The 26902-nt window shown below is 51.3% G+C and overlaps 1 protein-coding gene and 1 long non-coding RNA gene across 2 annotated transcripts; one reads left to right on the forward strand and one right to left on the reverse strand.

Moving 5' to 3' along the window:
• Window positions 1-730: 730 nt before the first annotated feature.
• LOC120096350 (uncharacterized) lies at window positions 731-14810 on the reverse strand. Its single transcript, XR_005492751.2, has 2 exons — window positions 6248-14810; window positions 731-6129 (listed from the first exon to the last, which is right to left on the reverse strand). It is a non-coding gene; the product is annotated as an uncharacterized LOC120096350 (long non-coding RNA).
• Window positions 14811-14976: 166 nt separating this feature from the next.
• On the forward strand, window positions 14977-26560 carry Batf3 (basic leucine zipper ATF-like transcription factor 3). Its single transcript, NM_021865.2, has 3 exons — window positions 14977-15090; window positions 17345-17449; window positions 26077-26560. Exons 1-3 carry the CDS (start codon window positions 15022-15024, stop codon window positions 26257-26259), a joined length of 357 nt encoding a protein of 118 aa, NP_068637.2. The 5' UTR covers window positions 14977-15021; the 3' UTR covers window positions 26260-26560.
• The last annotated feature ends 342 nt before the right edge of the window (window positions 26561-26902 follow it).

The following is a 26902-nucleotide window of genomic DNA, read 5'->3' on the forward strand; positions in this document are numbered from 1 at the left end:
AAAACCCATACACATTTTTAAAAAATCTGTCAGCATATTTTAAACAAAAGGTCAAATCTAAGTTCCAGGAAGAGAGAGCCTCAAGAAGACTGCAGATCCCATAGGCAACAGTTGAGGGCTGGGCTGGGGAGATGGGTCAGCACGTGAGGGCACCTGCCACCAAGCCTGCCACCTGGGCCCACATGCTAGAGGAGACAGCACATTCTCACAAATTGTCCTCTGACCTCTACATGCACACTGTGTGCAGTGCTGCCCCCCTTTCCTCCTTCCCCCCTCAGTCTCTCTCTCCCTCTCTATCCTCCCCCCTCCCTCTCCCCCCCCCCACTTTTTCATTTTCGAGATGGTCTGGAACACTGTAGACTGGCTGTCCTCAGGTCCTTGCACTCATAGAGACCCATCTCCTTTTACCTCCCAAGTACTAGGATTAGAGGCACATGTCTGCCATGGGCAGCCATGAAATGTTTTTTAAACAGAAGTTGTGTTGGCTTCTTGGTGAGGATAGTCAAGCCACCGAGTGGTTCACCCAAAAGGCGGTGGAGTGGGTGGTGATGGCACGCATCTCAAAAGAGGAACATAGAGAAGCAGAAAGGGCCTGGGCAACACCAAGGGTCGTGGATGTGGAATGAGTACAGGCAGCCACCCCAACATGATAGGCTGAGAGGTGGTGGGAGGCGCCTTCAGGAGGTGATTATGCCGTGAGGACTCTACCTTCATCCAGGGATAAGCGTGGTTCTTTTTTTTTTTTGGTTCTTTTTTTCGGAGCTGGGGACCGAACCCAGGGCCTTGTGCTTCCTAGGTAAGCGCTCTACCACTGAGCTAAATCCCCAGCCCCATAAGCGTGGTTCTTACAGGAGCTGTTTGACTTCCTGGCTCAGCCTTCCCTCTCTCAGCAGGGCCTCTCTCCACGAACCCACTGGCTCTTCTGCTCTTCCAGGGTAAATACACGAATGTGGCTTTCATCCGAAGCTGCCCTGCTCTGGGACTCCAGAACCCTGAGCAAGGTCACAGAGCGGGCAGCAGGTGCACTAGAAGCAGTAAGTAGGCTACTTATCCAAGGAAGGAAGTGTAACCATGCCTGCTGATAGGTTACCAAGGAAACCTAGGCAGAGGTTGATTCCACAAGTTTCACTCTCATGTTCCCTCCAGAGGTCAAAGTGCAGGGGGCCCTGGCTCCCGGCCTCCCTCAGATCCTACTTCTCTCTAAAGGAGCCTCAGCTACTGTATACATTGATGCAGACAGTATTTTTGATCAGAATTCGGTGAATCTGGACAGTTGTATTGAGAAGCGAACAGACTGGGAATTAGGTGCTGAAGAGTCAGACTTCATCAAAAACTGAAGGTTCTGAGCCCTCCTGGACGCTCCCCTTAAAGGGAATAAAAGAGTCTGTTCTGCAGCCAAATGTGAGCCGAGCCCGGAACACAGACTCGGATGGAACAAGTGCTGTGTGCCCCAGTGTGGTGAAGCTGCGTGAAGCTCTTGTAGTCATAGACTGAAGGAGTTTAGATGTGATGATCAAGCAGGAAATGCTTTCAAAAGGTGAGACAAATAAGTCCCATGCCTACAGCCCCAGCACTTGGGAGGCGGAGACAGGAGGAGCATTGAGAGTCTGCGGCCAACCTGGGATGCCTGACAATACCTTGTCAACAAAACAAAACAAACAAACAAACAAACACCCCCAAAACAAAACCAAAAGGAGGAGACGAATGTGACAAGATGTCAGTTGTTGGTTGTAGTTGAACTCCTTTATGTGTTGGAAAGTTTCATAATCAAAGTTTGAATGCAGGAGTCATGCATGTCTCATGCCACACGTACTTGCTGACTCAGCAGCAAGGTCCTCGGGGCTGGGCGGAGATCCCCCACCTGTCCAGTGTGCTCCAGTTACGTGACATCTGCGGTCGCCGAGGCTCCTTTAGAGAGAAGTAGGATCTGAGGGAGGCCGGGAGCCAGAGCCCCTCGCACTTTGACCTCTGGAGGGAACATGAGAGTGAAACTCGCTCGAGCTTTGGCAAGTTCTGTGGAATTAACTGTTTGCAAGAAATGGCTTTGTTTCCAGAAACTGCAGTGGAGCACTAAGATGTCCGTAAACAAACGCTGCCCTCTGCCTGGGGTGATGGGGTCTGCGTCCCCAGCCCAACCCCAGCACCCCCAGGCCTGCCCTCAGGACTCCAGTGACTTCAAGCTGGAGGCTTATGCTGGGTCCCTAACAGAGTGAACCAAGGGCCTGTCAGCTAAGGCAGCAGAAGAGCTGTGAGCAGCTTCGCTCAGTGTCATCTGTGAAAGGGGCTTCCCCCACAGAGATCTCAGCTAGAGCTGCATGACTGTTAGCATGGCAAGCCAGAATTTGAATCCTCAGAAAACACAATTTTCCTAATGAAATTCACTTCCTCTTTCGTGCCTCCCAGAAGGAAATCTCATTAAAATGTTGCAGGAACAGATTTGCTCAGTGCAGTGGCAGAGTACTTGCCTAGAATATTCAAGGCCCTGAGTTCAGACAACAGCGCTGTTTAAGGTAACTTGCAAATAATTAAGATTATTTACATAGGTCTTGGCTGTGCTGTCCAGGCTGGTCTTTTGTCGTTTCTGTTCTTTTTTAGACGGGGACTAAGACAGGAAGATGTCAAGTTTGAGGCCAGCCTGGGCTACATAGCAAGAACCTGTCTCCTCTTTCTGTCTAATTCATTTCAGAGATCTGTCCAACTCCTAGCCCCTTACCACTACATCTGGGAGTGCTGGCAACTTGTTTAGCCAAGGTCTTGGGCATAGTGGGTGAGCCTCAGTGGGCAAGCATCTGTGGGGGAGCCTTATTGGACAAGCCTCAATGGGCAAGAATCTGCCACTGAGCCCATGTGCTTGCAAAGTACCAGTAATTCCCACATGCTGCTAAGACCTCCTGAGATGGGGCAGCATCACCCCCACTGTCTTGAGGAGCTGGAGCTGAGAGTGGCTAAGCCCCTTGCTGCCTTCCAGCGGATATCTGAACAGGCACAAAGAGGCCTGGCTCTCGGCTGAGACCGAGTCTGGTCTCGGGTGGCCTCAGCTTTGCACCTCTCCCTCCTGACTGTTCTCAATAATGGCAGACAAGAAAACTTTCTGAATTTCCCACACATCAGGCGTGGCTAGTGTAAAGGAGTAGGGGCAGTTTACAAAAGGAAACATGTTTAAAGCAGGTTTCCTCGGGTCAAATGCGTTTTTGCTGTCTGTGATATTCCAGCCGCCAAAGCCGGGGTGTGAAGAGCTCACCGCTCAGATACCAGTCACAGGAAACACTGAATCACTGAGCTGATTTAATAAAGTTTCCAGCGATTTCCTGATACTGGCTCGCCACATTTTACAACAGCCCATGCCATACCTTTACTCCACACATTTAATCCATCACCTTTTCTCTTTGGAGAAACTAAAGGTTTTTTTTTAAAGGTTTATTTATTTATATTATGTATGTGAGTACACTGTCATTGTCTGCAGACACCCCAAAAGAGGGCATCAGATCCCATTACAGATGGTTGTGAGCCACCTCGTGGTTGCTGTGAATTGAACTCAGGACCTCTGGAAGAGCAGTCAGTGCTCTTAACCACTGAGCCGTCTCTCCAGCCCAAGAAACAGAAATTTTAATTGTCATTTTAGTGGCCTGCTGATCGTCACGTCAGTCTACTGTCTGACCTGACCCTGCCTAGTCTCAGGAGCTGTGAAGGCTGACTGGCACGGGTCTGTCAGAAGATGCAGTGTGAGCACCAGGTCCGGTCTCTAGGGACCGGCTCCCGCTCCGTCAGCCCCATCTCCAAAGCCCAGGCCCAGCAGCCTTCTAATGACAGCTCACATCTAGTCTGTTTAAAAATGTACTTACCTTAATGCACTCCGCCCACGTGTATGCATGTGCATCGTGTATGCCGTACCTACCAAGGCCAGAAAAGGCCCACAGCCCCCGACGCTGGAGCTCCGGGTAGTTGTGGGCTTCCGCATGGGTGCTGGGAACTAAACCTCAGTCCTATGTAATAGCAGCTCTTAACCACAGAGCCGTCTCTCCAGCCCCACCCCGCTCCATTAATAAAAGCTCACAAGCCAGCCCTGACTCAGGGTCAGGCAGGGAACCACACAAAGGCATGGATACTGGAGTGGCTTACTGCTGCCATGGAGACTGGCTGGACAGATGGTTCAGTGATCAAGAGCACCGGCACTGGCTGCTCTTCCGGAGGACCTGGGTTTAATTCCCAGCACCCACCGGCTCATGGCTGTCTGAAACTTCAGTTCCAAGGAATCCAACCTTTTTCTGACTTTCGGGTACCAGGCACAAATGTGGTACACAAATACACGTGGGCAGAACACCCACGTGCATAAAATAAAATATGTGAAAAAACCAACTTAGCCCTGCAGTCCTGACCTAAGGTGCATGACCCCCAGCACTCGGGCTAGGTCAGTGAGGTCATAAGTTTGAAGCCAGCCTGTGCTACCTAGTAAGACTGTCTCAAAAATAACAAAGCAGCCAACAGCTCCCCCAGCTTCAAACTTCACTGAGAGTCCCTCCGAGGCACTTAACCCAGTGCATGCCTCTTGCTGGTCCCTGGTCGGACACGTGTGGGATCAATACTGCTGGAGCTCTTGGTGAAGTGCTGCACCGTTACGCTCACCAGAAATGCACAAGTTTCAGTTTGAAGGGCGAAGTGTGCACGGCTACTGGTGAAGTCTGGTGTCTTCTATAGCAGCCTCGCCACTCCGTACCCCGTAGTAATCAGTTACATGCCCCCCACCTCTCAGGAGGCATCCCCTAAGATTACAGCCTTATAATCTGGGACATGGTGAGCTGCCGGGTAAACTGCAGAGTTTACATTCTGTGGAGAAGGGAGGTGGGGGGCTCTAGGAGGACAGGGGCTGATCACACTGAGGGCCTGAAGGAAGACTTCCTTGAAGAGGTGGCTTCCCTCTTGAATGATGGGAGGATCCAAAAGCCCCTGTGGGTATTTTGGAAGGAGGTGTGAGCTAGAGACTAAAACAATGAGATCGATAAAGGGCAGAGCCCCAAAGCCAGACAGTAATAAGAGGTGGACGACCCTTCCCACAGGACTGAAGGCCACTTTGGGAATTTTTTTCCCCCACATAACACTTTTATTGATTCTCTGGGAGTTTCGTATCACAATCCCTTTCCAGTTCTTCCTTGTCACCCCCCTTGGGACCTGCCCCCAACAAAAGAAGTAAAAAATGGAAACAAATCCACTCTGTTTTCTGTCTACTCACTGGAGCATGGTCAAACTCTCAGTGGCCTGCCCTTTAGATGGAGTCTATCCCTCCTGTACTTCCACCAGAAGCCGTCAGTTGTGGAGAGCCACACTTCATCTCCTTCACATTTAAGTGTGCTTTGGGGTTCCGCCTCTCCTCTAAGGGTGTACGGACACTGCAGCATTCTGGGCTCCAAGGATGAAGTGGAGTCGGAAGTGGGCAGGATGCTGGTCCAGTTGGGAGTGAAGGCTGTGGGGCAGGGTGGGGAGCATAGAGGGAGTGGGGTGGGGCGGGGAGAGAAGGCCTTCCCCAAGGATCTCAGTGTTACAGCCCCTTCAGGCCTTCTCTGGCCATCTTTAACGGAACAGCTCCTAGACCATCTTAGCTTGTGCATATACCTTTCTTCAGGGTGGGCTTATACGCAGACACTTTATTCAGGATGAACCAAGGGTTATTTAGTTTGGGGGAAAGGGGTGAGAATGTCCAGGATGACGCAGTAGCATGGAGGAAGAATTCCAGGTGCTGGGCTACATGACTATCTGTGATCGCCTGTTTGGGTTCGCTGGGTCACATGCTCCAAGGCAGGCATGGAAAAACAGAGGAGGAGTTAGTCCCTCTCCTGCCGTCCCAGAGTGAGATTTTAAATCTAGAGTTTTGGGGTTCCTGGGGTCTGAGCACGCTGTACTTCAGCAGTTCCATGCCAGCTCCTCTGGTGGCACAGTCCGTGCAGCCCACACTGGAGAGTTCTCTTTGGTGGCTTCTGTGGGGGTGGGGGTGGGTGGGGTGGGGTGTGTGTCACAAAAGCCTACCTCGTCCCTCTCTCCCCACTCTGCAGTCCTCGGTATCAGTGCTCTTCACGGTCAGCAGGAGCACAGATCATGGCCCTCCACGTGGTTTCTGGTGGGGAACACGGTTCCCCGCTGCAGTAGGACCAACAGACCCAAACAAGGTTCTGGGAGGCTGCCCAAAACCAGGGATATCTTGTGCCTCCTACCCCCGCCCCAGTCAGGTGAGTATTTGCAAGAACTACCCAGTCACCTTCTGCATGTGTTTAGCACCATCAGGTGCCTTGGGCTCCCAGCAGGGGACTCGTCCTGGCTGTCAGATCACTGCCAGGGCTCTGTGCACACAGTTCCCAGCCACACTCCTGCAGGATCCAGTTTGAGGCACAGGGTACCAGGACTGTGTCTCTCAGCTTCCCTGGCACCCGGGGAAGCTTGAGCAGTTTCAGTGACCCCACGTTTAGAAGTAAGTGGCTTGGAAAGAAATGAGGAAGCAGAAGGGACCAACTTGGGTGAACGTCAACTTCCTGGAGCTTCTAGGCTGCCCCAAGAAACCAGAGCTTCTCTGTCGTGGGGGTAGGAGTTCGGGTTAAATGGTGTAAACTCGTTATGTAGCTGAAATGACCCAGAAGTCCTGGTCATGACGGCAGGCAGGGCTGCGCCGCACCTGGCTTACTCTGCGCTGGGAGCTGAGCCCAGGGTCGAGAGCATGCTAGCTGCTCTGGCTACCCCCTGTCAGCCTGACAGAGGAGTCACTTGAGAAGGGAGACCCTAATGGAGGAATTGCCCCCATCAGACCGGCCAGAGGGCAGACCTGCAGGGCGTCTTCTTGACCAATGATTGACTGGGGAAGGCTCGGCTCCCTGGCTGGCACCAACCCTGGGCAGGTAGTCCTGGGTGTTGTAAGAAAGCGGGCTGAGCAGGCCACGGAGAGCAAGCCAGTGAGCTGCATTCCTCATGGTCTCTGCTTCACTTCCCGACCCCAAGTTCCTGCCCTGACTTCCCTCAGGGATGGACTGCAAAGTGTAGGATGAAATGAGCCCTCTCCTCCCCAGGTTGTTTAGTGTTTTATCAGAGCAGTAGAAAGGAAACGAGGACACTCACAAGCCTTTTCCCACCTGAGCCCCAGAAGAACATGGTCCTCAGTCATGCATGCTGTCCCTTGCTGGGGCCCCTGGCCTGTTCTTTGTAACCACGCTTTCCAGGATGTCTGGGAGGAGCCCTGGCTGGAAACACAGGAAATCTGTACTGTTTTTCCTTCTCCACTCCCCATAGATTGAGAAAGTGGCCAGTTCTGGGAACTATCTGGGTAGCTCTCTATGACTTTTACCAGGAAGTTCATGCTTCAGTCACAGGCTGTAAGGCTCAGCAAGAGCTGGCCACAAGATGATCCAAAGCCAGGTCAGAGGTTTAGCATAAAGTCAGGCCAGAGAGCACATCCCAGAGCCATGGGATGTAGCTCCCGGCTTTCAGAGAGGTCAATCTCAAATAACCTAGGAGAGCGATTATTAGGAAAACAACACGTAAGGGGTGCCTCAGAGTGACACACCTGGGTAACGGGGCTCAGACACGGAGGAGAGAGCATGACAAATCGCCCAAGACTGGGCATGCTCAGTTCTGTGAAGGTCCCTGGCAGATAGAAGGGCCAGCTGGCTAGAGCCTTTCTGCATCCACTGAGGGGAGAGTAAGAGGAAGTATATTTGAAGAACATGTGGGGCCAAAACAATGATGAGAAACTGCAGCACCAGCGCTGTAAACTATAGCCTAGTGGGCGTCCACCCAGATAAATTAGATAACCCGGAAGGACACTGCAGAGTCCTCAAACATTTGAGATCACACCCGTTAGAAAAAGAAGGCTGTTTGCCCACACGTGTGCTGGCTGTGCACTCTGCTGTGTGTGTGTGGCAGGGGACAGGCAGGAGAGTTGCACACAGACATAGGGGTTGGAAGGTACTTCTGAGCGTGGCCACATCAGCAGAGGCCTCTTCCAGAACAGGAACCAAAGCAGAGTTCATAAAGGGTTAAATTTGAGTAACAGCGACTCAGTGGTGCCTTGTGAGAAAGAAGAACCAAACTTGATGATCTAGGAGTGGTGACATAAACTTGTAATCCTACCATTGAGGAAGATGAGACAGGAGGATTCCTGGGCTCACTGGCCGGACAGCCTGACCTACTTGTTGAGCTCCAGGACATTGAGAGATCCTGTCTCAAAACACAAGGCAGAAGGCCCCTGAAAATTACATCTGAGGTACACCTCTGGCTTCCACATGCATGTGCACATGTGAACATACACATGTGAACATACACACGTGAAACACACACACACACACACGTGGAATTTGATATTGGGAAAATTTTAAACTACTACATGTTTGACCTGTAATCAGGAAGGAAAGAGAACGTTAAATTTCATGATCAATCTCACCAAAATGAATGGAAAGGCAAATTTAATATGATTGGTGAATAAAATTATGCACTTACTAGACAGGAAAAATGAACGTGACAAACAGGACAACCAAATCAGCAAGGATGTAGAACTCAGCTGGCAGGACTGATGGACAGACCACGCAGCGGCTGAGGGCACTGGCTGCTCTTCCAGAGGGTCCAGGCTTGAGTCACAAGCACCTGCATGGTGGCTCCCTACTGTCTGTAACTCCAGTTCTGGGGGATGCAATGCCCTCTTCTGGCCACAGGTATGCACCCGGTGCACACATACATACATGGAGGCAAAATAAGTCTAAAAAGTGTTAATATAAGACAAACAAGGCAGAGCTCATCATATAAAGAAAGAAGATCGCTATGTTCAAGGAAACACTGTATCTTATGAACTTCTTGGTGCCTCTGTGATCACTGTGTTTCTGACTAGCTGCTTTGCTGATCACTCTGTATACATTTCCAACTAGCTGCTTTGCTTACCGTGTTAAGGATCTCTAGTACCTCATTCTGGAGACTAAAAACATAACCCAGCCATGTGAATGCATAATTTAAGAAACACCTGGCTAAATTTTTTTATATTCCACATGACATTTGTATGTATTTGGGAGAGGTCATGTCATGTAATTTTAAAGAGTTGACAGACTTAGAAAAGTCCCTACTTTTTTTTAAAGCATCTAAGCTGTAATTTTTCAGGACATTTCATGATTTCTTTTCCTGTGATTCATGTTGAAGTTCTTAGAACGGGTGGTTTACAAGCCGGGTTCTGGGTGGCGGTGGGGAGAGCCGAGTCATTTGTTCATGTTTTTGCAGCCCACTCTACCTCATGCCGGGACCATGAGACAGTCCAAGCTGCACCGATCTGTCTGTCCCTCTAACTGAGCCACTTTCTCTGGTGTCGTCTGAGATTCCTCACAACTGGTTTGTGTTTAGGTGACACTGCCACTGGCTGCAAAGTCCCTGAAGTTACCTTTTCCACCTTTCCTTGGTTTCACACATTTTAAAATTTTCAGTTAACATGTAAACAAGGTAGAAGGTCACGCACTCTGTCCTCCACAAAAGGACAGATCAGGAGTTTACCTCTGTTAACTTGCTTACTGAAATATTCTAGTGTGTTTCCAAGTAACAGCTGAAATGTCATATTCAAGTGGCTGGAGAGGTGACTCATCAACCAGCTGCCCATCCATAGGACCAAGGTTCCTGGCTCACGACCGTCTGTAACTCCAGGTCCAGAAGACCCAACAACCTGATCTGGCATTCCAAGCACCAGGCACAGACATGAGTGCAGACAGAAAACACACACACTTAAAATTAATAATAATAATAATAATAATGTTATTAATATTGTTACAAGTGTTGCTCCTGTTAACAAGAAACACACAAGAAGATCCTGAGCTCCCCTCAGCGCTTGTGTGTGCATTTAATTCCTGAAGGGAACAGACTCTGTTTTGAAGGATTATAAACAAGAAGAGACTCAGATGCTTACGGCTCTGTTTGATGACACAGGATTTTCAGACCGGAGGCTTGGGCGTTCAGTTTAGATCTGATTTCCCTTCCACCACCCACATAATTCTGGCGCTGGGCTGTGTGGGAGGTGTTTTTGTCTTTGTAGAGCATATGCTATTGCACAGTTCAGCACAGAGGGCAGTGGAGATATTCCTGGAGGTCATACAACTGGGAAAAAAAAAAACCAACTGTCTCTGCACACAAGCGTCTGTGAAGCACATGCAGGGCCCCATGTGTGCACTTGCCTGGCTAAGTCTGCCTTTTCTGGGGTCCCTCAAGTCACCTCAACACCACTAGACTCGAGGGGGCTACAGGATGATGGGCTGAGAAGAGACAATGTCCTTGCCCACTTGTGGTTAAAATATCTCACTTTCCCAAGTTTCATTGACTATTGAAAATGGTCCTCACAGGCTCCTGTGTGAATGTTTCTCCCAGTAGGTGGTGCTATGTCGAGAGGCCATAGGACTTTTAGAAGGTAGAGTCACCCTGGTGGACCCTGCTTCCCAGCCAGTTGTCAACAGTCCACTTGCCAGAACTGTCACTATATTTTTTGTGCTCTGCCCGACTGAAACCTCTGAGGCTTGTAGTATTTTCTTCCTGCCCTGCCCATGTCCCTTAGTCCATTTTCTGGTCTCTGTGGTGTGTGTGTGTGTGTGTGTGTGTGTGTGTGTGTGTGTGTGTGCCTCTCTCCATGTGTGGGGCCACATGAAGGCCTGAGGTTGATGTAGAGAATCAAATCTTGATCATTATCCCAGTGAACAAAATAGCTATCTTACTAGCCTGCTTTCTTTGGGGATTCCCTTGTCTCTGCCTCAGAAAGCTGGACCTACACATAGGCCACCACGCCCATTCTGAATTTTTTTTTCTTTTTTTCCGAGCTGGGGACCGACCGAACCCAGGGCCTTGCGCTTGCTAGGCAAGCGCTCTACCACTGAGCTAAATCCCCAACCCCGCCCATTCTGAATTTACAAGGGTTCTGGGACTCTGAACTCCAGTTCCATGGCTTGCCTCTCACTTTAACCATCCCCCCAGGTCCCTTGTGGTGTTCTGACAAGGATTTTGTTCACTGTGACAAAAGCAAACAATGCATTCGTGAACAGGTCACCCACCAGGTGGACACAAGCAAGGCCACTCCGGGTCAGGGTGGGCCATGGTAGTGAGGCACTGAGAACCTTCCATTCAAAAGCTCCCAGTAGACCGTTCTTGGCCCTCCACAGTCTTCCCAGCCCTACCCCAGGTCACTTGGATCATGGCCCTCATCTTCTGGGTCTCCTTGTTGTTTTCAATTTGTTCTTGAGACTTAAATATCCCATTGCAAATGTCGTTGTTTGGGAGGGAGTCTGCTGGCTCCTGTTTTAGATGCTTGGTCTCCATTGGTCTCTTTTGTGAGGTGACCAACATGGCCCCACAGCATCTGAAGCCAGATCAAGCCAAACCTCTGCTCAGATGCCTTGTGTTTCCCACCTTATGTCAAGTAAAAGGTGGCCCTGAAGTAGGGGCGTTCACTCCCTTCTTGCTCTCATCTCGAGGTGCCCTGTCTCTCCCTCAGGCCACTCTAGACCCTGGCGTCTCCTGTAGTTTCTTGAATGACCAGGCACTTCCACAAGAACATTACTTCTGTGTTGGTGCAGCGTGGACCACATCCTCCAGGTGTCTCCACAGCCCTACAGAGAAGCTTCATTGAGCTCCCTGTTTGAAAACACCATCCACATACCAGCCCTCTCCAGCCCTTATTTTTACACTCCATCTGGAGATAGACCACATCCAAAGTACTCCAGTGTTTGCCTGACTATCTACAGGGAGTTCCCTGACGTGTGGCTCTCCTGCCCACAGTGGCTGACACACAGTGGCCAATTTCTGGTAAGTACAGTGGTCTCTACCTTTGGCTTTCTCTTCCCTAGCCTCACCAGAGGCCCACAGGACTCCGTCTTCTGAGAAAAGCCATGAGAAGACATTTACTAGAAGACCAGTTTCCTAAAAAAGAACAGCAGGAGTGAACTGCTCACAGGACCTTCACGCATCTAAGCGGCTTGTTATTGGAAAGAACCATCTTCTGGTGAAATGAACCAGCAGAGCGTTGGATCGCCAAGCTCTGAACCTGTTACATCTCCTCACGGAGTCCTGAACCTACAGTGCATCCCCCACCCCTCAGAGACACAACTCAGAGTCATTGTGGTATAAATAGGAACCTGACAAATCATACCAGATCTCCTCCCAGTTCAAGGGAAAACACATTAAAAGAAAACAGAGATTTGAAGCTTGTTTTGCTTTTCTTTTTCATTCATTCATTTTGTGTTTTTGAGACAGAACTTACTATGTAGACCAGACTGGCCTCAAATTCAAATTTATCTGCCTCTGCCTCCGAATGCTGGAATCAAAGCTGTGTGCCACCACACCCAGTTTACTCTGTCTATCTGTCAGTCTGTCTGTCTATCTGATAGACTATGCAATTCTGACTTGCCTGGAACTTTATATATAGACCAAGCTGGCATTCATCTTGGCACTCTAGTGTGGCAAATGAACCTAGCGCCATACTGTAATAGTTTCGTGGGGATAACAGAAATAAATAGAATGTTGTTTTGTAAACGTGGCATGTGTAAAGAAGCCAGCATCAACCTTTTCAAGAAGTTTAAGAAAGCATGCAAAATAGATGACAATTCTAGGGGCTGGAAAGATGACCGGTTGGGTGAAAAGCACTTTACTGCTCTTGGAGAAGACCCAGGTTCCACTCCCAGCAGCCACACGGTGACTCACAATTAACTATCCAGAACTCCATTTCCAGGGGTCTGACACCTTCTTCTGGGACCAGATACTCATATGGTGTGCAGATTTATATGAAGGGAAAGAAATCATTCGATGCTGGGCATGGTGACATGCACCTTTAGTCTCAGTGCTCAGGAAGCAGATGTCTGAGTTCAAGGTTAGCCTAGTCTACAAAGTGAGTTCAAAGACATCCAGGACTGTACACAGAGAACCCAATGTGTGTATGAGTGCGTTTGGGGGTCGGGGGGTAGAAAGAAAGGAAAAGAGAAACAATCCCATAAGTAGACTAAGCCAATATAAGTCTGTTGCTGGCCCCAGCCCCAGGCTCTGTGGGGAGGACCCTAGAGGACTTAGAACGTGGTGCAGCTTTTCAACGGGAAAGGAGGGGTTGGGAATTTAGCTCAGTGGTAGAGCACTTGCCTAGCAAGCACAAGGCCCTGGGTTCGGTCCCCAGCTCCGAAAAAAAGAAAAAAAAAAAAAAAAGAACAGGAAAGGAGCCACTGTACACTGATAGGTGGAGGATTCCCCCCATTCTCAAACATGGGAGGAGGAAACTGTTTAACAGTTATGACCGCTTGCCCCAAAAGTTGATTATTTTGCTTGTTTTTGGCTGCTTTGAGACCCTGTCCTGCTATCTAGCTCTGGCTAGCCTGGCTGTTACTGTATTATAGCCCAGGCTATACAGTGAGTGGAACTTGTGGAAATCCTGCCTCAACCTTCTGAGTGGAGAAACTGTAGGCTTAGGCCACCACAGCCAACAGGGTCCTTCAATTTTTAAGGACAGAGGTCTTTTGTGTGCTCCTGTATACTGTGTGAGATGAAATTGTGCTTGTCTGTCTCTTCACTCTCTCCTCCTCCTCCTCCCTCTCTCTCTCTCTCTCTCTCTCTCTCTCTCTCTCTCTCTCTCTCTCATACACACACGCACACACATTCTCTCTTTCTCACATACACAACACACACATTCTCTCTCACATATACAGTCACACACACATTCTCTCTCTCTCACACACCCACACACACACACATACACACATGCACGCGCGCACACACTCTTTATGTTGTTGCTAGAAGAGGGATTTGGGCGGAACTCATAGCATGGAAAGGCTCTTCTATTAATGCATGGTTCATGAACACTGGCTATGCTATGACCTACTAACACATATGACCATCTCTCCTCGAGCCTGAAGCCAGCCAGGCAGGTTCAAACAAGTTCCTCTCTCCAGGCTGAGGTCTTAAATCCTGGCACAGAGCCATGCGCACCGGGTGGGGACTCAGGAAGGTCACCTCTCCCACTGCCCAGAAGCCAGAAGGCCAAAATGAACACGTGAGAAAGGCCACACTTGTCTGGTTCTCACCTGTCCCCCCAGTTCGCGGTTAGCTTTTCTCCCCTAAGCACAGACCACAAGTCTGCACCTGTTAGGGTTTTTTGTGTGTTGTTTTTCTTTGCTGGGCACAGTCATCTTGACTTGGTATTTTAAAACCCGGCAGGCAGGTGAAGAGGGGTGAGATATGTCTCTACCTAGTCTGGCATAAACGTGGCAACCATGTAGTTTAGTCTTTAGTAGGTATCACCTTAATCTTAAGAAGCAGAAGCAGCACGGCCTGCCCATATCCCTGAATACGTGAGGATGGACGGCTAGTGTGGAGGACACCTTTCACAGTTTCAGTTCACAACCTCCTTTTGCCGCCTTCCCCCAACCCCCATCAGAATCCGCCCTCCGAGTCACCTCGCCCCCTCCCTCCTACTGGACCGGACGACGCTGCGGTAGAAAAGCCCTGAGGCTCCCGCTGCCCCGTTCGCGCGGAGGGTCTCCGCCGCTGTCCCTGCCCACTGGCGCCTCCGGTCCAGGTGCCACGTCGCCCGGAAGAAATGCCCCCCATCGCCGGTAACCCGCGCTTGGGAGTAGAGGGGAGGCAGCGAAGGGACAGTGAAGCCACTTCGTCCGAACTTCCCCGGAGCGGCCGGAGGACCGTCCAAGGCGGCGCCGCGCCAGCACCTCGTCCCCACCCACGCGGGGTCTCCTCCGTGGGTGGGCTTCGGTGCTGCCACGTGACTTCCACGAAGCGCCTGGCCTTTAGCGGAAAGCAGCGACTTGGGTGGGATCCTGGACCCCGAGGTGCGGCGAGAGGGCGGGGAGAGGAGGAAGCAGGGGCGGGGTGGGAGCAGGGGGCGGGGACGGGCCGGGACTGGACGCGGGGTGGGGAGGCGGGCACGGCCAAGCCCGGAGAGCGGGAAGCAGCGGGGCGGGGCGGCAGGTGCGGGGATGCGGGCGGAGCGCGGGTAGCAGAGCCCCGCGTTCAGGGCGCCCCGTGTGGCGAGCGCGCGGCATGTCGCAAGGGCCCCCCGCGGGCGGCGTGCTGCAGAGCAGCGTGGCGGCGCCTGGGAACCAGCCGCAGGTAGTGGACGTGGGGGCCGGGTGCGGGGACCGGGTGAGGGTGAGGCCAGAGCTCCAGGTGAGTCCCCTCGGTGCGCCTCGAGCGCTTGGAAAGGCTGCAGCCGCTCCGGACTCGGCGCCGGACACGTGGGTCCGCGCTGCTGGGGGCCGCTGCATCCTTGCCTCCTGTGGGAGCTGGAGGGAGGGAGCCTGGAGCTCTGATATTACGAATTCAGCCCAAAGGGGCGGTTCGTCCCTGCATCCAACCTACTGGTTGAGATCCGTATGGGGAACATCGGACCGGTCAACCTGCGGGTGTGGGGTTGTGTCTCTAGTGGGCAGACTCCACCCCCAGCACGGGTGGAAACTCCTTGCCCCAATACGATCAGCCCTCCCTGCTGTCCCTAACTTTCAAAGCTGCAGTCACAAGAAGCTGAGACCAAATCGAGGGCCAACTTGAGACCACTGTTGGAACACTTCTTGGCCACCTTTATCCAGACCAGGTCTTATATTTCTTAGTCACTCCCCCAAAGACTCCCAACTCTCTACTTGATGTGTAGTGTCCCAGGGCGACCCTGGAAGTCTGAGCCAAGTAGTTGGGGTGGCCTTGTACTACTATTTGCTTCTGACTAGCCGAGCCTCGGTTTCCCCATCTATAAGATGAACTCTATAGCATCTCTCTCCTGAGGATGTGTACACAGGTTATGTGAGCGATGGGTGATTTGTGTCTCCATATGACATTCCTGCTGAGTGGGGAGGTGCGATCCTCCGTGACAGGTGATGGGTCCAGTTTACAGTGACAGCTCCCAGAGGACAGGAGGCTCCCAGACTTGTCGGCTTTGGAGACTAAAGAGGCATTATTTCCTGTCAAGCACAGTGAGGTCAAATCTCAGGTTATATTAGGGGAGCAGTATCCTGAGTGCAGGGCAGGATCTCAGTTACTATATACATTGGAAGGTTGGGGGTCATGCATCTAATAGGGTTTGTGAGGGTGTAAAGCTGGTTACGTTGTTCATGTGGCATGTCCCCCGGATGCTCCACATATGTTTGTAAGACCTTTTGGGTGTGGTGATGCAGAAATAGAATCCCAGAGCTAGGAAGGAAAGGGAAGGGCCAACCTGGGCTACATGAGTCTCTGTTGAAGAAGAGGGGGAGGAGGGGAGGAGGAGGACTTCTGGGAGACATGTTTTGACACCTGTGTTCTCCTGAATGATGTCTCCATGCCACCCCCAGTGTTGAGTCTGATGTCTCTTCTTACCTATGCTGGAGATTCTTGGCTGAAGCCCTGGGTTTGTACACCAGCCTCTGGGTTTTATCATGGCTTGGGATTATACCGAGCCTCACCTGGCCAGGCAAGAGCCTGTCGCTAAGTTCCCTCCCCATCTAGACACCTTCTAGACAATTTTTTTCCTCCCCTGACAGTGTCTAATGCAGTTCTGGAAAGCAAACCCTTTCCGCTGAGTAAGCCCCTCACTGTGACAAGGGCATTTTTTCTGCCTGCCCACTTTGTGCCACCTCATGAAGAATTTTTGGATGTTTGGTTAAGAACTCTCAAGACGAATCACAGATTTGCATTTGGGATAGCCCCTGGCCCCTGAAAAGAAAATGTCAGCCAGGCATTGTTCAAGAGAGCATGTTGTCATTGGTGTTCCACAGTTTTCCATGTACTGGTAGAGTTGTGTGGTTGAGATTGGTACTAACTGCATAATTATGGTCTGTACACAGTTTCAGAAGGACTCGACAGTGTGCGGTCGTTAAAGGCTGTGCACAGCAAGTTCTAGAGAGCACATACCCCGGTCTTTCTCACTAGTGGATGAACAGTGACAGTAGCGCTCTTCCAGGCAGAAGCCCTGCAGGGCAGAGGCTTGTGAGCATTGGTTTGAGGACCAGCAGACCTGAGTTCCACTTCCCACTCACCCTCATGCTGGCCATGATACCTGGAGAACTTCCCTAACCTGAGTTTCTTATTCCTCCTTGTCTCTTAGTGTTTTTATTTTTTTGTGGTCCGGGGCCTCACATATCCCACACATATATGGTGCCACTGAGCTACACCCAGACCTCTTATTCCTCATTTTAAACCGACAGTCGTTCTGTGCACTTTCCAGGATGGGAGTGGAGATCAATGTAGCAAAGCCCCAGCACAGAAAGGGTCCTCCTGACAAAGGCTTTCAGCAGCCCACGGGGCCGCAGGGGACCCCATCCAGGGCACCAGATGAAAGCTCTGTGAGCAAATCGAGAAAGGTTGAGAGTCTCACCTCCCCACATGTCATCCCCAGAGCCCCAAGGATGATGACAGGAAGGTTCGAAGAAGAGAGAAAAACCGGGTTGCAGCTCAGAGGAGCCGAAAGAAGCAGACACAGAAGGCTGACAAGCTTCACGAGGTAAGCCTGCGGTCAGGGCAGCCATTCTGGCAGGACAGCCACAAGGACAGCCATCCATGCAGGACAGCCACAGGGACAGCCATTCTCACAGGATACCCACAGGGACAGCCATCCTTGCAGGACAGCCACAGGGACAGCCATCCTTGCAGGACAGCCACAGGGACAGCCATTCTCACAGGACAGCCACAGGGACAGCCAGTCATCCTCTACCCAGGGGATGGGGCATGATGACAGCACTGTGGCCATCGCCAGTTCTTCCAGTCTGATTCTGTTGGGTCTTTCCAGTCTACTGCTTTGCTTATGTATTCACAGGCCTCTTCCTCTCAGTTCCAGCCCCCTGGGTTCTTCCCACACTTGATTTTCTCTCACTGTGCACTCAAACAAAAGCTGGATGGAAACAGGGAGGTGGAGACAGAGTACCTAGGCTGAGGCTGTTTCAGACAACAGAGAAACTGTCTAAAGAAACAACAATAACAATGCTAACAGTACTTAAAGTTCTGGGGGAGCAGTTCAGTGCAGCGCTTGCCTAATATGCACAAAGATACCGTTGGGACCAATGTCAGGGTTTAAATCTTGGCCTGCGCCCAGACAAAGCACACCAAACCAACATGGTTCCATGTGGAGAGGTTTAATGAGAGAAGAATAGTAGAAGAGAAGAAAGGCCGGCCATGGGCATGTGGGGTGAAGGAGGGGAATGGGGAGAGAAGGGATAGGGAAGAGAAGAGCAAAGAGAGAGCAAGAGAGGAGTAAGAGGGAGAGGAGGGGGCTGCTTTATAGTCAGACACAGCTGGCTGTTGCCAGGTAGCTGTGGGGGTGGAGCTTAGACAGAATACCAACAGATACCCTGGGTCAGCACCGTGTAAATAAACCATGGTGGAATATGCCTGTAATCTCAGCTCTTAGATGTTTGAAGGTCAACTTTGTCTTTAGAGTACGTTCAGACTAGCCTTGGCTACATGAGGTATTGTCTCAAAAAAGGAAAAAAAAAAGGAAAAAAAGAAAGAAAAGAAAAGATTACTGAGCATTATGGCACATGCCTTTAATCCCAGCACTCCGGAGGCAGAGGCAAGCAAGGCAAGCAAATCTGAGTTTGAGGCCAGCCTGGTCTACCTAGTGAGTTCTAGGCCAATCAGGGCTTCATAGTGAAACTCTGTCTTTAAAAAAAAAGAAAGAAAATGAATGAATGAATGAATGAATGAATGAATGAATCTGGGTTAGATGGTACTTGTGGGGGTTATTTTTGGCTGCATAGTAAATTTAGGGCCAGCCTGGGCTACCTGAGACCCCTCCCAACCAAAACTAAAAATGGAAGAAGCTAAGCAAAACAGCTCTTTACACTTTCAATTCCTTCTCAGATTCTTGCCTCATCCTGCGAGCGGTGGTTTGAAAGAGAATGCCCTGTGGGCTCATACATAGAATGTTCAGTGTGGAAGCTGGTGGACTCGCTTGGGAAGGATTAGGACGTACAGCCCCTTTGGAGGAAGCGTGTCACAGGCTTTGAGGTTCCCAAAGCCTACGGCATCCCCACTTAGCTCTCTCACTCTCTGCCTTATGCCTTGTGGATCAGTTGTAAGAATCTCAGCTACTGTTCCATGCCTGCGGGCTTCGCCTTTCTTTCTTTCTTTCTTTTTTTTTTTTTTTTTTTTTTTTTTTTTTTTTGGAGCTGGGGACCGAACCCAGGGCCTTGCACTTCCTAGGTAAGCGCTCTACCACTGAGCTAAATCCCCAGCCCCTGGCTTCGCCTTTCTACCCCTGCCTTTGTTTTTGTTTGTTTTTGACACAGTGTTACTGTGTAACCCAGCCTAGCCTCAGTCTCAATCCTGCCTCAGCCTGCTAAGTGCCATGACAGGTACCTGCCACCAGTTTCTCCACTGTCTTCCCCTTCCTTCCCTCCCCCCCTCCTCTCTTCTCCCCCTCCTCCCCTTCTCCTCCCCCTCCTCTTCTTCCTCCCTTTCCCCTTCCCCTCCCCTCTCTCTTCTCCCCCTCCTCCTTCTGTCTTCTTAAATGTTGGTATGGATTAAGGTGTGACACTTGCTGCCTGTTCATCTTTTCTCTGTTAGCTTGTCCTGCTGTCTGCACCTAACAATCCCTTCATTGCTTCCAGGAGTGCCCAGTGCTAGTGTCAGGCCTTCACCTCTTGCTTGTGTGTCTCCGGGGCTCTGTTGCAGGATGCACTTTTGAGGTTGGCTGTGGTCTCTTCACCCTGGACTTTCTCTTCTCACGTGGTAGCTGATGGCGCTTAACCACCTTCTTATCTCTCGCTGGGAGCCTGTATCTGAGTCTGCCTTCTCTATTACTGAATACCACAGATTGGGTAATTGATAAAGAAGACATTTGGCTCGGGGTCTCAACATGGGGGGCCTCATCTGCTGAGCGCCTAGCGAGGGCTTCGTGCTGTGTGGTCACATGCTGGCGGCAGGATGGACAGACAGCAAGTGAATCAGAGAACTCTCTTCCGCAATTAGTCACCACCCATCCATCAATTAATGGTTTCATCTGTTTGAGGCAGCAGAACATCTGTGACTCATCCCTCTGAGGTCCTCCCTCCTGAAATTGCTGTGTTGGGGACGAGTTTTCAGGCCAGCCAGTTGGGGGTGGGGGTGGGGCACACGTTTGGCTCTGCCACTTACCCCAGAATTCTGCTTTGCTTGAGCAACGTTTGAAAGCCACACAGCCACACAGCCAGGACTGGCGAGGAGTTGGTGATGGCTTCTACTCTTACTGTTCACGGGTTGGCGTGCAGAGTTAAGATTTCCCATAGCTCCCTCTGGCCCTGCAGTGCTTTCCTGCTCTCTTGCCCTGGGTGTTTTCCCCAGAGCTGGTCAGGGGATTCAGCTCAGTCAGTCAGCAGTTAGGAGAGGGGAAAGGTGTCTGAAAACTGCAGTCCGACCACATTTAGAATGCACAGGCCCTAGGGAGCTGAGACTCGGGGTTAGGAACCCACAGCCTGGTAGGCACCGTGTCACTCTTTGCTGAAGGCCAGGGGGCTGAGGCCTGGAGGCTGGGGTCTCCACATGAGCTTTAGGAAAGGTCTTCCTGTTTCTAAGGTCATTTTGTCTTGCCAGGTAGTCTTCTCAGGGGACCAAGGGTTCCTAGTTGATGTCTAGCCCTGTATTCTGGTCATGAGTGACAGCCAGCCCCGCCTAGTCCAAATCAGGTGTTGTTATTTGTAAGTCCTGAGTGACCGTGTGTGCAGACATAACCAAGTGTCTCAGACAAGGTTTTTTGTGCAGCAGAGTCCAGTAGCTCCAAAGTACGTATTAGGCACTTCCTGGGGGCGAAGTCTTGCTGTGGAATCTCAAAGAGGAAAAAAAAAAAAAAAGACCTCACGTGTGTCCTCAGGAAACACAGGAGTCATTTCCTACTGCTGCTGGAATGAATCCCAACAAATCCGTTATCCTCTCCAGCTGGCAGGGAGCCGTCCAAGTGCATTGCACTGCACTGCCATGAGGATGTTGACGGGCTGTGCTCCCTCTGAGAGGATTCATTTCCACTCTTCTGTCAGTATCTAGGGAGCTCCTCGGTTAGGGGTCTTCCACCTTCAAAGCAATACCGGTCCCATTGTTACATGGCCTCCTCTCCCGCCCATGTAGGAAGGCCCTGATTTTGTTGGGCCAGCATGGATGATCACCCAGATTCCATGTTCCTTAGTCTCACCTGCAAAATCCCTTTTGCAGGAAGCATCTTTAGGGGGCAGAGTTCTTCCTGCCACAGGTGGAAACCCGTAACCACATGGGTACCATGCAAAGGGTACACTCATTCTCTCTCTCAGTGTCTCTCAGCTGGGCGTGATAACCAAGGGAACCAGGACCTTAGTAGTGCTGCCTTTATGCCTGCCTTGTCCCTTGTAAGCCAGGGGTGACACACACTTGCATAGGGCCCTGACAGGTTCTTCTGCCTGATGTCTGTGTGGCCTGACAGATGTGCCTTTTCCAGAACAGGGAAAGTTAACTCACAAGCCAGTCCCCTCTTCCTCACTGGGGGTAGAGATGCAGGTCAGGAAAACCACCTCTGTGTGTCAGGTGGGACAGGGCTGGGGCTCTGTCTGCACATGAGCCACAGTGAACCTTGGACCTGGCTTCATTCAGTAGCTACAGTCAGGGTCACTGGTCACAGGGGACATGCGAGAGTAAGAAATTGTCTTGGGAAAATGAAAAGGCGGAAAGACTGGTGGACCCAAAGGCACCCTGTGGGGAATCCCCGGTTGGTACCCCCAGCCTCCTTCCATAGGAGCCTTAGCAGTGGGGAGTCCTTGTTTTATGTTGGGTTGATTAACTCTGCGTTGTGGAGGTGGGGTGCTGGTGGAAAGTGGGGTACACAGTATTGTCACTGAGATCCAGTGGTAGGGTGCAGGACACTTAATACATCCCTGTAGATCATAGGGAAAAGCCCGGGGGACCTGTCGGACTCCCAGGCCACATCTAAATTGAGGAAAGGGTATCATGAATGGAGACTTCACACCTGTTAACTGGGACTGCCTGATGCTGTGAGGGGAGTGGCCTATGACCTGGGCGCTTCCTTGTCATCTCCTCTCTCCTAGAACGCAGAGTAGAACCCCCAATGTTCTGAATGTCTCAGAAGCTCTGGTTGTGTGCTTCTCTTCTAGGAACACCACAAAGGGGCAGTAGGGAGTGTTTGGATGAAGACTGTTCAAAATGGCCCCTTCTCTTCCCTGCTCCTCATTCACTCTGGTCACCCATGAGCTCAACATACCTTGACCTCCCACTTTCATGAGTTCCTTGGCTCCTTCCCTCCTCCTGGTTGTCCATTACCAAGCCTGTGTCCTATCCCTCAAGATAGAATAGTCCAAGCTGAGAGCTGGGTTAAGCTGACTGGCTACTAGGAATTTCCCTCAAGGTCACAGCTGCTGAGAGCTGAGGTGATGGGACACGCCCCTCACCCTCAGTGTCTGTGCCTCATCTAGGACGTTGGGCTGCATTTCTCTCCGGGCAGCATTAGGTTGAGTGTACGGCAGTGGAGATAAAACTGAAGAGTGACTGTGTTACACTGAGGGTGGCTTAGAAGTGGGTCAGATTTGACGGAACACCAAAGATGTCAGACTGAGAAAGGATTTTGAGTCAGACAAGGGTGGAAACATCGGCAGCCCTGAAAGCCTTAAATGTCACAAGCTGACAACTGACTTGAGCAGTGTGAGTGTGGTAAGTGTTGTCATGGGGCTGTCAATACTGCACATTCGCAGAGAAGGCCAAGGAAGGACACACGTGGTTTAGAAACTGACACAGTGGGTGAAGCTCTCTCTGTTTGGAACTGCTTTCGTATAGAACAGCTGTACAGCCCCGAGATCTCCATTCTGGTAACTACTGTGGGGAAATCTGGGCCCACTCTGCCAAAAGGAGGAGGAATCGGTGATGCATGAGAGTTGGGGTTCACCCTGACACTGGGCGTGGGGTCCTGAGTCTCCGGGCCTCTCAGAGCTTATTGTCTCACTTGTGACCATGTTCTCCTGAAGCCCCATTCTCCCCGTTCGTCACTAGCTCTGTAGGTCCTCATTTGTGTCCTATGCCTCAAAGACACTGACCTAGAAAGAAACCCCAAGACAAGACTTCCCAACTGCAGCATGATTGGCACTGGCTTCCTCCCTTACTGTGTGCATTGGGTAGGTGTTGGGCTGGGCCCTGACAGGTACTGAGCAGGGTCCCCAGCTTCGTCTGGTGGATACAAGCAGGGTGACACATCCTCGGACGTCCTCAGATGACGTCTGCTTCACTACATCTGCATTTATTGGTTGTGTGCATTTGAGTGCCGCCTGCGTGCCATGGCTTACGTGTGGAGGTCAGAGGGCAACTGCAGGAGAATCAGCTGCATCTGATAACACCAGGCTCTTCTAAGACAGTCTGTGTAGCCCAGACTGGCATCAGACCCTGTATGTAGCTGGGGTTGTCCTTGAACTTGTGGTCTTCCGGCCTCTACCTCCTCAGTGTTAGGCTTACAGTTGTATGTTTTGCTGGGGAGCGAACCCAGGGCTTTGTGCACACTAGGAAAGCATGTGCTAAGCAAGCCAGGTTCCCAGCCCAAGCAACTTAGGTTTTGAGGCCTACCTAGTATTTATATACATATAATATATATTGTATATATTTCACATATACACAATAATATATACAATAACATAATTATACAATATTATACAAATATACAGATATATACAATAATATACAATAATTATATGTATACGTGTGTGTGTGTGTGTGTGTGTTCTGTGGCCCCCTCCACCCCTTCCCAGGGCCTCTTCTTTATAAGATCAGTCCCACCTGGATGTTTTTATTGCTTCTTTTTTAATTTTTTCCCCCTATTCCACCAGTTCAGTAAAAGTCCCTCAGCTGACTTAAGAATAAAACGTAAACTCCAGGAAAGAAAGTCCCTGTGGTAAGAGGAAGGGACTACAGGAGAGGCATGTGGAACGGGATGGGTGGGGGAGGGGGAGCCATAGAGTACGTGCCACACGCCGTGATGAAGTCCTCTAGTTTGCACGATGCATGTGTGTGGAAGGAGACTTGGGAGAGGCAGGTGCCAAACGACCCTGAGTAGTGGCCTGAGAAAACTGTGGCACCCACCTCAGGGTAGAGTCAGGCTGAGCATCCCTCGACGCCAGAGGCAGAGCTCAGCAGCGCCGGGCATCTTGCTACAGACTCAGGCACTATAGAAAGGCTGTGTGGAGTGTGGAATCCAGTGAAAACTGAGATCCAGTGACGGAGCTTGCTGGGGCTCCTCGTTTCTGTCACCTGTCTCGTGTGCAGGTGTAGGGCACAGGATCAGAACACCAGGACTTCACCTGGCTAGAGTGTAGAGGAGGTCACAGGTGGACCACCAGGGCAACGGGAGACCGAATAGGGTCATTGCACGTGTGAGGCCAACTGATCCAGGACAGCCTGCAGGAGGGAGGAGAGGAGGCCGCTGCCCTGGACAGAATTCTGGAGTGGCCTTCCGGAGATGGCCTCTGTCTGCAGTCCCTCTTGGGTCCCCGAAAGGAAGAAAGGGTCTTAGAGGTGAGGGGGGAACAGATGGTGTAGCACACAAGAGTTGGACCACATGAGCTGGTTCTGAAGAGAGTGGTAGAAGCTCCTGGGGGCTCTTCGTCTTTGATCTCTGGGGAGAGACATTACTTATGTAAGTGAGATCTCAGAATGAGAGACCTGTATGTGCTGTGATCAGGGAAGCCTTCCTGGAGGTGGCAAGCTCATGCTTGGCTGACAGAGAAAAGGACAAAATCAGTCAGGTTGAGGGGAATTGCACAGGCCCAGCTGAGGGTGTACACGTGTCCTAGGGGGAAGAAAGGCCAGACTTCTTTAGGTACGTTTATTAAAAATGATTAGTAATAGAGAAGGTGTGATGGAAAATGAGGCTGGGCCCTCAGCTCAGGTAGGGCCCAGTATGCTTGAGTCACAGTCTCATCAAACAAGGCCTGAATGGAAACAATGGTTCAGCAAGGTTTAGACGTTCTCGGCCTGGAGAGGGCCGCTGGTATGGCGTGCCATGCGGATCTGCTGTTGGCTGTGTGCTGTAGATGTTTTCAGTGACTTGGATGGAGAGGAAGACTGTTTACCAAGTCGCTGGATGAGGTAGACTTCTGTGACAGCTCGTGTACGTGAGGTGACACAGTGGCATCTCAGAAAGGAACAGAGTAGGACTTAGTGGTTGGGGAAGCCCTGTCCTCAAGCTGCTCAGGCACTTGGAACTCAGCTTCCTGCAAATTCAGGGAAGTCTACATCGGGTTAGGTCCAGCGTGAGGAGGATGATCCCCGATTCAGCCCCCTGCATGCTCCCAAGAGCCACACACTGCATGCTGGGGGCAACATTTCTCAGTGAACCTGGCAACTTGGAGGGTGTCACAGACAGTGACCAAGAGGCCAGAAGAACTTCTAAGGGGGAGGGATGAGTCTATCACCTATCAACAGCTGAGGTTACAAAGTACTGACTTCTTCCTGTGTGGCTCCATTAGGCAGAGCCCAGCTCAGTGGGCAGATGTGTAGGAGAGGAGTTCTCAGGACAGAGAGGATGGAATGTTGCAGAGCTGGCAGGGACCGTCTCTCGAAGATGGATGCCCATCCCAAGGTGGATGTGTGAACCAGCCCTGCATGTGAGGAGTTCCTCACGTCTGGGGGAATGACCTCCTTCAGTTCCGAGCCTCTGCAGCCTGATGCGGTAGGAAAAAGAGACAGCGTGCATCCGTGCATTGTTAGGACAGCCAAAGGCATGGCGTTCTGGGTACTGCTCCAGTGTGGGGATAGCTGTCGGGGTGGCTGTGAGCCCACCAGAACCCTTCCCAAAGCAGGCGTTGGGGGAGGAGGGCTGATGCTGACAGACAGGAGGGACCACCTCAGATGGTGGAGATGTTCTCTGTGTTAGCACAGGTCGGTTCTTCTGTCATAATGCCCCGAATCACAGTCAGTATAGACACATTTTACGTGCGTTATACTTCAGTGGTGTTGACTCAGAAAGGAGGGCCGCGCTTTTAGAACAGTTTCGTTCTTGTGGAAAGACAGATCTGAAGAGTCTGGGGTAGCCCAGGCTGGACTTGATCTCTTGACCCTCCTGCCTCTACCTCCCAAGAGCGGGACCAGGGCCGGACACCTTCCCACCTGCCTCCGCCTCTCCTCTCTCTTGAACAGGAACATGAGAGTCTGGAGCAGGAGAACTCTGTGCTGCGCAGGGAGATCGCGAAGCTGAAGGAGGAGCTGCGGCACCTGAGTGAGGCGCTGAAGGAGCACGAGAAGATGTGCCCGCTGCTGCTCTGCCCGATGAACTTTGTGCAGCTTCGGCCAGACCCCGTGGCCAGCTGTCTGCCACGATGATGCCCCAGATCACCCCTCTTTTATCTGGCTCGGAACCTTGGTTTGCACACTCAGGAGTTTCTCTACACATCTGTGTCCAGGGGTACGCGTGGCCCTGCCGCTCCAGGGAGCTGTGGGGCTAGCCTGGGCTCAGCATTGTGCTCTGGGGCACCTGACTTCCGGCCTCAGCGTGGTGGGGCGGATCCAGAGGCCCCAGTGAGAAGGCCCTGTGAGTCGCTCCCCCCTCACTTTGGCAGCTAGCCCGTCCTGTCCTTAGGCAGGGTCTTTTCATCTAGAATTTGGAAAATAAAGATTGTTACCGTGTTTCCTTTGTCCATCTTCTCGGAATGGGTGTAGGGCTCATAGAGTTCCTCCTCTGGGTAGGTCATCCTACTGCCGGCACCCCTCGTGTTCATCCACAGTCGATGGGAAGTGCCTGTGATTATGGCAGATCTTAAGACTGTGGGATTTCCTTTGCCACTGAGGCTCCCAGAAGTCTTTGACCCAGTTTGGTCTCAGAGAGTGAGCTGGCTGTGGCTCACGCCTGTTCATGTTACCCAGTCTTCCATCTGGTATAGCTTACCTCATTTCAGCCATAGAATTGTTTTATCTATCTATTGATCGACCGCCCGGTCCGTCCGTCCGTCCATCCATCCATCCGTCT

This window comes from Rattus norvegicus, chromosome 13 (assembly GCF_036323735.1).
Source record: "Rattus norvegicus strain BN/NHsdMcwi chromosome 13, GRCr8, whole genome shotgun sequence".
In the NCBI taxonomy this organism is placed as follows: domain Eukaryota; kingdom Metazoa; phylum Chordata; class Mammalia; order Rodentia; family Muridae; genus Rattus; species Rattus norvegicus.